General features: G+C 40.1%; 1 protein-coding gene across 1 annotated transcript in view; it reads right to left on the bottom strand.

Moving 5' to 3' along the window:
• Nucleotides 1–4,185: 4,185 nt before the first annotated feature.
• The window catches only part of LOC138027007 (protein c-Fos-like), a 24,638-nt gene continuing 15,525 nt past the window's right edge, over nucleotides 4,186–13,298 (bottom strand). The window contains exon 6 of the mRNA XM_068874486.1: nucleotides 4,186–4,776. Coding sequence (XP_068730587.1) covers nucleotides 4,702–4,776 — 75 coding nt within the window. The 3' untranslated portion in view covers nucleotides 4,186–4,701. The remainder of the gene's footprint in view (nucleotides 4,777–13,298) is intronic.

The following is a 13,298-nucleotide window of genomic DNA, read 5'->3' as shown; positions in this document are numbered from 1 at the left end:
TTTGGCTCGGTCGCTGTTGTAAACGCCAATCAAAACAAAGTTACCCCAATGTCAAGGGAAATATGATACCTCACGCGGGAAAACCTGCTCCCAAAAATAAATTTACTCAGGAAAGGGTTGACTCAAGGAATTAGTGGAGATAGAAATGAGCTCCTGGTCTTATACAGAGATCTTGAAAGCTTCATATAGACAAAAAAAAAACAATAAATTATGACTCCACTAAAATCAACGTTCGCTATTTTCACAAATTCCATAGTACAGTTCATTTGGGGGGGGGGGGGGGGGGTTATTTTCATTAAAAAAATAGAGGTCCAGTTTACTGAGGCATGATACAGTCCCAAGAGTAAATGACTTGCATTGTGTTTATGCAAAGAAACCCCCAAAACGTATTGCATTATGGGGATGGGAAAGTAGTGAATTCAAATTAAAATAGCTTATTTATAGGAATATGCGGTCAGGCATGTGATGATTACACACGCTAGAGATACTGTTTACACTAAAACAGCATGAAAAACTTGTGGAATGTACCCTGCCGAGAAGCCCATTTCTCGAGAGTCCCGATAACTTTTCGGGTGTCACAATCCCGTTTGTAACTTTAGATCTTCAGACGGAAGAAGTTTCCACTGATCAACTTTATACTAGACAGTTTTGCGTTTAGTTATCTTGAAAACATGCTTAAAGGGGCAGCTTTGTAAAACAAGTGGATAGCAGTTTCACAAAGCAGATGGTCCGGAAAGTTTTCCGGCGTGGCCTTCGAGAAACGATCCCCCGGAGCCCATTGGTCCCTAGTCCTGTTCCGGGACTCCCTCTTACCCCGCCCAGACAACCAAGTCTCTCCCTCAATTGAAGGATTATTCTTAATTGTCATTTTCTCCCAAGCGAGGTCTTATCGTTCATTTTAAACACTGAAAGCTTGATAGGGATCATGGAAAACGAACACATTTCTTTCAAAAGCCAACCCCAATGTCTGGACTGGCAGGACTCGAACCTGGGAACGTGTGATTATAAACAGAGCAACAAAAGCAAGGTGACACACGCTGACACCAACCCGGTGTGGCCAACACATCACGCATGCGCACAACTATTTCACCCGGTCAATTAGCAGCCATAGCGTGTGTCACCTTGCTTTTGTTGCTCTTTTTAATTTACGTGACACACCGATCTCTTAATGTGATCCACCTTCCCACACGCTTGCCGTGGGAGAACAGTTTTGCTGTTCCCAACCCAGCTTACCACATGTTTGGCATGTGAAGCTGCCACTTAAAGGGGTGCTAAACACACCCGCCTGGTATGTTAGCTACGCCATGCTGATGAGGCCCAAGAGGCCGAAAGAGCTGTCCATGGCTGCTAATTGCCGGGTGAAATGGTTGTGCGCATGCGTGATGTGTTGTCCCCACCGGGTTGGTGTTAGCGTGTGTCACCTTGCTTTTGTTGCTCTGATTATAAACCCCTTCACTTTCTTCCAAAAGTGCCACTGTAAACGTGTATTAACACCCGCTCAGAAGCAAGCTCACACAGTGAAAAATGTCGGTTACCAAACTTCAAGAGAAAGCTAACCGTTTTAAAATCAAGCTTCAGACTTGGTAAATAAGCGGCACATTTTTTAGTATGCTAATCTTTAGTGGTTAAGTGGATAAAAACAGTTCCTTCAAAGTGGGTGCTCCGGGTTCAAATCTTGTCCAGGGGATGCTTTTACTTTTTTTCTTTTTATTTGCTAACAGAGTAATCTAAAAGGAGGATTATACTTCAATTGGAGCAAACTGAAAAAGAAGGATAACCCTTCATTTGAGGTAGAGATCTTGTTGGCCCAGAAAATGGGCGTTCAACCCAGGATTTCCCCCACCTTGGTTCCAGGCCTATTTTCAGGGCGGGGTAAGAGAGAGTCCCAGAAAAAAAAACCACTCCTTATTTGTGGCCAAAAAAGGTGGAAACGTATTCCCCATTTAATATGGAGGCCCCTGCATAACAAAACAAGAAAGAAAAATCAAGTCACTAGAAACACCGACTGACGTAGAATGGCAAAAATATACCCGCGAAAATCCCAGTAAAAGCGATCGAAAATTAAAAAGCTAATGGCGATCGATATCACATGAACAGACCCGGGCCTCTCAATCGTGCCATCGGAATATTAATTTTTGACTACTATGTTCCCAATTCACTCAATCGTCAGATATTGCAATTGTGTTTAAAAATAGCCTGAATGACTGGCGGTTCTGCGAAGCCGCAAGAAGGCTGGGGATGAGTTTGCTGATCGAGGGATTCGCTTCACTTCTTCATGCATAAACTGTCCAATTAACTCTCAACGCGGCTTAGCGAGAAATGTAAGGAACTACGCATATCTTTTGCCAAGAATCAGGTTGGTAGTTGACGGTAAAGCATTCGATGTCGTAAAGAGCGCTAAATTGCTTGGCGTCACAATCTCTAGTAATCTTACGTGGAACGCACACGTTTCCGAACTTGTTAAGAAAGCAGCAAAACCCTTATATTTTCTGATACATTAATTGTATTTTCCTAAGGCTGACTTAGTAAGCTTTTAGTGGACCACCATGAGAAATTATGCCAGCCATGTGGCTATCACGGAGAATAACGGGCATCAATTACAAAAGCCGCTTTTGCCGCGCTTGCATCGCCCGAAATATGCTTTTAGGCACATGCGCACTTGAAATATAAGCTTTAATACCATCAGGGCCTAAAATTGTTTCATTGCGCATTATTGCAATCGTGTACATATTCCAACTTAGTCGTATTAGCTTTTAACACCTCCAACGAAAAAAGCAAGGTAACTCAAACACCAACCCACTTAAAGGGGTACCTAAAACACCCGCCTGGTATGTTAGCTACGCCATGCTGATGAGGCCCAGCAAGGCCGAAACAGCTGTCCAAGGCTGCTAATTGACCGGGTGAACTGGTTGTGCGCATGCGTGATGTGTTGGCCACACCGGTTTGGTGCTTGTGTCACCTTGCTTTTTTCGTTGTATTTAATACCTCCATATATTCCTAAGTTTTGAACAATTTAAGTGTTATTTATCCTAAACCATTTATTTCATACCCTTTTAATACTTAGTACATTTATACTGTAATGCACAATGCAGCCCTAATTGGCTGCAATGTATTATCTAACAAAGTATCTATCTATCTATCTATCTATCTATCTATCTATCTATCTATCTATCTATCTATCTATCTATCTATCTATCTATCTATCTATCAACACGTTTCCTCGTGACCTTAAAATATTTTTACTGAGCAGCTAGGACCAAAAATGTATAATCTACAAAATTCGAAATATAACGTCGAGATCCCAGCTGCCAGAACATAATTGTTTAAAACCAACTTCTTGTTTACAGGGGCGACCATATGGAATGCGCTACCAGACCACTTCAAACAATTGCCCTCTGTAAATGCTCTCAAAAAGAAAAAATAAAATCTCTCACGTTTGCATTGGCAACAACTTATTAAATTAAGCTGTCTTTTATATAAAGTATTTTAACGTCATTGGTATTTTAAACTTATATATCTTTGTAAATTATACACGGCTACGTAAAATACATATGCAAATTTGATGAAATTACCGTGTTTAAATAAAGTTTTCCTATTCCTATCTATCTACTTGTGTCTATCTTCTATCCATTTCAAATCAAAGTTGCTCATAACTATGGAACAGATCTAGATTGGAGAATTTCGCGGTTTAGTTCAATAAAACATAATATAGCTTGCTCCAAGAAGAAGAAAATAAGCCACAAAGTTAAGAAAGGGCATACAAGTTAATAATTTCGTAGAAATATTCAAAATAATCTTTAAAGGGAACCTCCACTTCCACAAAAAAAGTAACTTTAAATCACAGGAAATAACCTTTACAGTCAAATCTGTCTAAAAAATTTTCAAAGAAAACCTTTGTATCCAAAATAAATAAGTTTTAGAATCGCTTGCTTTTGTTTTCAAATTTCGCAGGCGCCGCCATCTTGAATAATTTTGACGTGTTACGTTGCCCTATTGTTATTAGACAAAAGCTCTTTGTGTTAGAACAATAGGGCAACCGTAACACGTCACAATTATTCAAGATGGCGGCGCCAGCGAAATTTGAAAGTGAAAATAAGCGATTTTAAAATTCAGTTGTCCTGATATAAACACCTTTTTAAAACAAATTTCGAACACATTTGTTTCGAAACAATGTTTCCTTCGGTTTAAAGTTCTTCTGTTGCAAGAGTGGAGGTTCCCTTTAACAACGGAATTGTTTCTTCAGTCAGAGAGAGTTCCTTTTATTTATGTCTTGTTCGCGGACATCTCTTGGTTATTCCACCACGTAACAGTATCTTCACGTTCAGTGTAATATGGTGAGCACGATGATTTTCCAAGACATCCATCACACGGTTGGGAAGGCTGTAATTATCACATCGTCTTCAACATGAAAAATTAGGGTTACACTGTAGCATGGAGCTTGGGTGAAGCCGTGAACTCCAACTTGCATTTCAAATGTTTTCTTTTTTACTCCCCTCTCCCGTTTGGTTTTATGTCCCGATATAGAATCAGGCCAATGCATCGTCTCCTCGACCAGTGCACGGACGTACTCTGTATCTGAAGAAAGGAAATAACTTCTTCCATCTTGCTGTGGTTGCATGTGCCAATTTGCAATATGCTGCATTACGTGATCGAGTGTTCTCTTGTTTCCTTCTGCATTCATCGTACCGCCCTTTTCGATCTTTAGCTCACGTAAAGCTTTGTTATTCTCTCTTGTCTACCGAAAAGTTTTGTTCTTAACACACCAAATCTGCAAGACTAGAAAAAACAAAACCTTTATGTACTCTTAGATATTAGAAGAAAAGAAATTTAAAGGTATAAATTAACGAAGTGTCTAAATGCCCGGCAGTCAAAACCTTTTTTATGGGTTAGGCCTAAAGAGCACTCCCGTTAGCCTAAATAGCGCTTTGGTTAGCTCTGCGGTTAGCATTCAATAATAGTAATGGTAACATGATATCACAGTCCCTCAAGATCAAGTTACAGAAATCAACAAACTTCTTTTATGAGAGGAAAAAACATTAAAATCAAGGAAAACACACCATAACACCAATCCGGTGTGGCCAACACATCACGCATGCGCACAACCATTTCACCCGGTTAATTGGCAGTCATGGACAGTTGTTTCGTGCGCATGCGTGATGTGTTGGCCACACCGAGTTGGTGTTATGGTGTGTTCATCTTGTTTTCAAAGTTTTTTTTTTTCATTTTTATGATCATTTTATTTGGAATTACAGGATCTGCACTTATAAATGATATCAGAGACGGTGGTTCGAAAATGTTATATATCCAGTCTCTGATTTTTGCACAAAGAGTAATGTTATTAAAAATACGCGGACGAGGAAATTCGAAAAAGGTGACCCTTGATCATTTCATCTCTGGGATAGGAGGGAATTTCATCATTCGTCCTGAATAAAAAAGCACGGTTCACCTTAATTAGACTTGATAATGAAGCAAAGCAAACTCCCTCCTCTGCTCGGAAGAAGTTGCAGGATCATTTTTCCCGATCCCTAAGTTGATTGGTAAGAAATATGCATGAAGCCACGCAGTAAGTCAACATGGACTTCGCGGAGAAATGCAGCTTGCTGTAAACAATGCAGAGAAAAATGATCTGGCCAACGGTTACCGCATTTTTAGCCGCCGTGAAACAGTTGGAAACGGCTTGTTCAAACGTTGGAATCCAATCGGGCGCTTATTCAGTCATTTTTATATTCTTGCGTTAGATAGTTGAGACTAACTTTTGGAAAGTAGGATGAGCAACCGGCGATACGGTTACGTAAGGTCGCATTTTTGAAGTATTAGCATGACCCAGAATTCTTACTTTACGATCGAATGCGGCCTATTAGTTTACGGTGTTAACTATTTTTAAATGAATTACCGCTAGATTTTTTGCCGAAAAGATAAAGAAAACATGGTGGCATTTCATACCACGCCCAATCCAAGATTTTGCCTTTTAGCACAAGCAATCCCTCGTGAGCAGCAATCAGAGGCGTTGTGGTCATCGGGCCCAACCCGATTGACCGCGATTTGGAGGTACTTGTATTCTAAATTCGATAATAATAATAATAAAATAATAACAATAATGCCTGACCTGCTAAACGCCCTTACTCGCAGTCGGCGACTGAATTGCTAAGGGCGCGGCTCGACGAGGTCGGACCGAAGGAGCCGTGCAGCCGGCTAGGCGCTCGGCCCCTGAACACGACCCATGTATGACCTCGGAGCACTGCACCACAGCCAGATGGAATAGGCTGGGAGTCTATCTTACTGAGGGAGGAAAACCGGAGCCCCTGAAGAAAAAGCCTCGGAGTCAGGTTGAGATTGACTGAAACTCAGCCCACATACGATCTCGGGGCCGACAGTTGAGCCAGGGTCGCAGAGGTGGAAGGCACGGTTGATAACCACTAAGCCATCCTGACTCCCACCCACCGAAAGCTGATGGGCCAAGGCCCAAAGCTGATGGGCCAAGGCTAAATTAGAAAGATCGACAGATGGACTTCTGCTATAAAGATATGGATAAGAACAAGGACTGGCAATCCACACATTCTTCGCTTGTGTGAACCATTCAAAGACATAATTTTTTTCCATGATGACACGATGCGGGGGATTTTCGAGCGCTCCTGACGGAACCGAGATTATGAAGCCGTGTTCAAGATCTCGAACAAAGTGTTTTTTCTTAAGAAACCCACCTAGGCCAGCGAATAATATTTTTATCTTTCCCGCGGCTTGAACACGATTGCTTCAGCATACACTGCTCATTCTGTCTTTCGATCTCATTTCAAAGTAAACATAAAATACAGAAAGTAAATCGTTTTATCGATGGTCATATACTTCCTAAAAAGTGGAATTATTTTTCAAAGTACTCATAGCACAAAAGTATTTAAAACAAATGCAAAAAAACAGTCATCGTTATACGCGACAACAACCTTCTCATTTACTCCCGTCCGAGAATCCTGCATCAAGTAAATTTTTGCTTGAATGAAATTTAATAAAGCCACAGGTGCTGATGGTACCCCCCCCCCCCCCCCCTCATCTTTTAGAACTCGCCGAACCAGCAATTTTCAGGTCTCTAACGCAATTGATCAGTCGATGTGTAACCAGCAACTCCTGGCCTTCAGATTGGAAAACCTCCATTATTTCTTCGATCTACAAAAAAGACAGTAAGACTCTGAAATCTAATTATCGTCCCGTATCTGTATTGCCAGCAACTTCCAAAATAGCAGAGAGAGTTATTTTTGACCAGCTTTACGAGTTCTATCTACACTTTCTCAGCGACAACTTATCTGGATTTCTGAAAGGGCATTGATGTGCAACAGCTCTTCTTGGGACATGCGAAGATATTAAAAGAAATTTGGACTGTAAAGAACACACGGCAGCAATCACCATCGATCTCTCGAAAGCGTTTAACTCTATTAACCATAATCTATTACTTGCAAAGCTGGCCGCTTACGGTGTAACTAAGGACGCCCTTCATCTTCTCTGATCCTACTTAACGGAACGGAAGCAAGATTTCAAGGTAAATGACATTTGGTCAGACTGGAAATTTGTAAAGCACCGAGTACCTCAGGGCTCCATCTTGGGCCCCCTCCTCTTCAATCTACTTTTGGATGACGTCAATTTTTCTGATCAAATTGCATGTTCCTTGAGATTATATGCAGGCGACACGTTTGGCTACTCTTCAAGTGTTTGTCCCTCTATCCTACAAGTGAATTTACAAGACAACCTTAGTCTCCTAACTACCTGGTTTCGCAAAAATTTTCTAGCTGTTAATAATACTAAATCGCAATTAACTGTATTGAACAGAGCCTCTCTACCAGCACCTTTCACTAAAGACAACAATCACCTAGACTACGTCAGTCAAATCAATCTTCTCGGAGTCACTATAGACAGAAATTTATTTTATCAAACGAGTTGATAAAGGTCGAATAACCACCGTGAAAGATTCCCTCTCTTTTCAAACTCATATCAAGGACATCTGTCATGTCTCAATCCTTCGTCGAATCAGGAAGTTTATGCCCATAGAAATCATAATTAAACTTTACAAAGCTTTGATCCTCCCAACTTGGAATATGCATCGCATCTCCGCTCTTTATGGGACTGAGTAAAGGCTTGTGTACTAAACTAGAAACAACAAATGCATTCGCTCCGAGGACTCTGCTGAATATTCCGAAATCAACTTCCTACGAAGAACTGCTTAGGATCGCCGGCTTAAAGAACCTGGAACACCGACGCATGGAGCAAGCCCCTCATTCTTGTCCACAAGAGTATTCTGATGACCAAGCACTGAATTGCATTCGCGAAATGTTTATCCCGCGAAGCAGTGAATACAGTCTTCGCGGCCATTTTAAGCTACTCCTCCCAAGACCAAATTCATCCTATATGCTTCACTCCTTTACTTATCAAACGGCCAAACACTGGAACAATCTTCCAGACAACATTAGAACATCAGAGAATATAAATTTTTTCAGGAGAAATTTGAAAAAGATATCTCTATCATCCTCGCTTGAATTCCACTGTATTCTGTGCAAACGAATCAATTAAAAGCATTATCGTTCCACTGATTTTTTCAACTTAAACACTTCATTCATGTTACTTTAAAATAATCCTTTATTGCACATTTGCATTTAAACGAGTCTTCGCTGATAGACGAAATGTGGATAAATAACGTTACTTACTTAATTACTTACTTACTCAAACTGCCGGCGAGGACTGTCGAGGCTATGAGGAAGATGCTTGAACATCATGAAAGACCATATGACATTTTTATCCTCTTTGTAGAATAAGGAAGTTAGTTTTAGTCAGTTTTAGTTTCTTAATTAGGCCGAATTTCTGGTTGGTGTAAATCTCCTAACAACTACAGCTATTCAAGGAGAGTATTGGCTGATGGCATTATTCATAATATTATTGTGACCATAGAAAGTCTTGTCTGGCATTGAAGAAACACTTCTCTCTTAGCTAGTAAACTGAAAGTGATTTGTTGGGGATGTTTTATACACTATTTTATGAAATATGTTTGCTTGTCATATAAAGAGACTAAATGCACCAAAGACAAGTACACTTGCACAATTTTAAAGTGTTACAAATTTATGGGAAACACCTTTTATTCATAAAGAATTGGGTGTCATAAAGAGAGTATGTTACCATACAGTATAGCAAACTGTGAATATATGAAAATTATAGGCACGTATTTCCCCCAAGTCATACTGTTCAATAATCACCTTGCTCTAAGTTCGATTCCTAGTTAAAACAAAGATGAAATCATGTATCTTCTAAAATAATATGGCCATGGCCAATATATCATTCCCTTGCTGTTAGTCAGCTGAACTCTAAAAGAAGTACCGTAAAAACCCGCAGATAAGCCGCACCTTTTTTCGAAAAATCGTCGTTAGAAATCGGGGTTGCGGCTTATCTGCGGTAACATTTGAAAAAGGTGTCGTGAATTTCAACGCTAATTTCCGTTAACTGACAATTTTAACAGGAAAACGTCGGGAAAACGTCACACAGCACGGAATTTCTATTCCCCCGCAAACCTGTTTGCAGCGTCGACGACGGCCTGTAACTTCAACAGTAATCGATCCTCCACGAGCAAGAAAGTACCACGCTATAGACCGAATGCATAAATGGCGGCCAAAAAGATATTCTTTTATTTATGTGCTAATTAGACTCACTAGACTCGTTTGCATGGACAAAATACAAAAGAAATGTTTCTTGAGAACGAGGCTAGTGGGTCTAATTAGCACATAAACAAAAGATTACCTTTTTGGTCGCCATTTATGCATTCCGTCTATTCTCGAGTATTCGCGTGGTAGATGGCCCACTGTTTCTTCGCCGTTTAGCACTTTGATAGCAGATATGTCGGGCAAATAGTCTTGTGTCAACTACCCACGAACAAAATAATAAAGACCCTGTTACACTGGGCAATGTTACATGCAGCTTTCGCTTTGTGTAAATTCTTAAAACATCACGCTGCTTCCGATGTCCAGTTTTCCATTTTCGAGTCCGATTTAATGCCTGATTACTAAACTCCCTTCACGTTCTTGTTGTAACGCAAAAATCTATCGAAAAACTGTGTTGAATGAAGAAATTTCGGTCAGCAAATACCAGAAAAAGATCAATCATATGTCAAAGTTGGTAGAAACAATTTTCATTATATTCAAATGCTAAAATTTGGGGGTAAGAGTTTAAAGTATTTTCCGTTTCAATGTTAATAGTGAGTTTACGTTCGATGAACAGTGTATAATGAAGAAGACTTCTCAAGCCTCGACTTTGGATTTCTTTTGATTTCTTTCAAATAACTTTTTTTCCAAACTTTGAGCTGCTAAATTCAAGGTGCGGCTTATCTGCGGGTTTTTACGGTATATGATCTGCCGTAAGATCAACCTTACATTGTTTGGAGTACTTGTTAAAGGACTGAAAACAAAAAGGGCATTTTTTCAAATTATCGTTTTCAAAGGTAGGCTGTTCACAGACCCCAATTTTCCCGTTTGATCGTTGGGATCGAGCACAAACTGCCGCCATCTTTGTTTTTAAATAGCGAGGGCGAACTGGGGAGAGCAACATAACTACCGAGTGGGTGGGGGAGTGGAGGCGTTTCGGCGGGAAGATGGCGGCAGCTTGTCCTTGATCCCGACGATCAAACGGGGAAATACGGGAATTCAAAGGTAAACAAAGACATCACAGTATCAGTATTCCGTTTCAAGCTATCCGGCTGATTGTCATCCAGAACAACTACAGCCACAGGTGCCCCACGTTCAGTGTGAGCATGACCGACAAAAATATAAGGATTTGTATGGGAATCCCAGTAAAAAGCTTAGAAAATAATTTTATGAAAAAAATCTCAATTGAAAAGCCTAAACTTATTGCAATTGTGGATAGCTTCCTTCCTGTGTGGTTATCTTCCAGATCCGACGCTATTTGAGCCATTTTTTAATTTCTGGGTTGTCAACGGTTATAATAAAATCCCAAGGCTGGAGACTAAATTTTCAGGAGCCTCCAATTTGAGTCAAATATTCCTGGATAAAATGTTCTCACGCCCCATGGTCACAATTCCACATCAGAATCAATTGACAAAGATTGAACTTTCATCTCAACCCATCATCAACGCAATAACCGTCCTGCGAGCAACGTCAAGCTGTGAATATTGCAACAAAAAAGCTTTCGAAGGCGGTGCTTTATCACGTGGCCACGGCTTCGACCATTGATAACAAACTTAGCCTTACCGGGGTGGCAGGCCGTAGTTTGTCAACCGCAAATTTCTTTATTCCCCTGGTTGTCCCGACATGACTGCTTTGTCTCAGTCGTGTCGTCCAATCACAGTCACGCCGCCTTCGTGGACAGGGTCTAAAAGCACCCATGAGTGACGACGAGTGGGATTGAATCAAAACATCTCCTTGTTGTTACTATGATGTCACATTCACATCATTTCATCAATACCGTATCTATTAAAAGGGAGGGGGTAGTTTCTAAAGAAACTGTGATGCTGCGTTGGTGGGGAAATAGTATACAAAAATTTGGTTTTTCAACGGAGTTGATAATGTGAATTTGCCACCGTACAGAGATTCTAAAAGCTGACGTTTCGAGCGTTAGCCATTCGTCAGAGCAAATCGAGGAATTATGGGTTACATGTAGTTTTTATAGTACAGTTGGAGCTACCCTATCGGCGGTAACATGGCAACGTGAAAAATAGGAATATATTAGTTAAATGAAAAGCGTTCGAAAATACCGTGAGAAGAAGGGAGACTACTGACAGAAGATTTTCCTTGGCATACGTCCGATAATTGAAAAAAAAGGCAAAAAATTTAAATAAAAGAAAAAACTATAACTACAGCAAAACGTATGTTTTATTATGTCACCATGTTATTTAATAAGTCTAGATCTTGTGATAAAATTGATTAAAAAGACAAACGCAACTAGATTCATTTTGACAACGTTTCGACATCGTCCGATGTCATCGTCAGGCAATGAATTTTAATCGGATGAAGCATAACTTATAGTACAAGAACAATAGAACAATAGAACAATATATACAATAGTACGCTAACAATAAATGTGAAATCTAAGTAAATAGTTTTGCCCTGACAGAGTCTGACTGCACATTAAGTGATGGTTTCAATTCTTTGATGTAGAACATCTCATGAATTAAGCAATCAAATTTCGATGCGCATTTCTTTAAGACACTAAAACTCGCCGCTGGGGGTGCTGTTGTTTGGCCATGATCTGCTAGGCGGTGCCTCCCGATAGCTGAGTATCTATGTTCCTCAATTCGTTGATGCAAGTGACGAGCTGTATAGCCAGCGGCGAGTTCTAGTGTCTTAAAGAAATGCGCATCGAAATTTGATTGCTTAATTCATGATATGTTCTACATCAAAGAATTGAAACCATCACTTAATGTGCAGTCAGACTCTGTCAGGGCAAAACTATTTACTTAGATTTCACATTTATTGTTAGCGTACTATTGTATATATTGTTCTATTGTTCTTGTACTATAAGTTATGCTTCATCCGATTAAAATTCATTGCCTGACGATGACATCGGACGATGTCGAAACGTTGTCAAAATGAATCTAGTTGCGTTTGTCTTTTTAATCATGTTATTTACCTTTTTTAAAACACGCCAAGGAGACCCGAGTAAGAAGAGGAGACACAAAGTCAATTAAAATTATGGGACTTTTTTTTTTTTTGGTTTTCCGAAGATATTTCAAATCATCCGCTACGAGTTTATACAGTAAATAACTTCAGTTTTTGTGAGTTAGTCATCATTTGATGAAAACATGTGAAAATGACTCCGTAATGACGTCATAATAACAGCACTGAGATATTTTTATTAAATCTCACTGGTCACTCGTGAGCACTTTTAGACCCTATCGAATTCGTGTTGACAAACTTCAAAAACACATTGGCGAAGCCGGAAAGCGCTGAAAGATGGGAGAATGAAAGCCCTAGTGAACAAACTTTGTACGTAGTAGGCTGTTCGCGATCGTAAGTGTATTTATCAAGCCGTCAAGGAATTTTAATTCCTTGACGGCTTAAAAGGTGGGGCCCACAGGAGGGGACATGTTGCTGCAACATGTAGCAGCGACATATTATAAACTGTACACATTAGCGGTCATGTAACTGGGGCGTGTAGCGGGGACATGAGTCAGGGGAAGGATTAAGACTTGCAGACACACACGAAAATGAAACAACTACGGTAATGGCAAAGAGTTTAAGAAATAAAGACCACAATGCATTGGTCACTGATATGTGGAAAAAAGATGGCGGCCCTCGGTGATGAATCAATCGAAGAAC

The sequence above is a fragment of the Montipora capricornis genome, chromosome 12 (genome assembly GCF_036669925.1).
Source record: "Montipora capricornis isolate CH-2021 chromosome 12, ASM3666992v2, whole genome shotgun sequence".
Taxonomy (NCBI): Eukaryota; Metazoa; Cnidaria; class Anthozoa; order Scleractinia; family Acroporidae; genus Montipora; species Montipora capricornis.
This window is presented reverse-complemented; position numbering and strand designations above follow the sequence as displayed.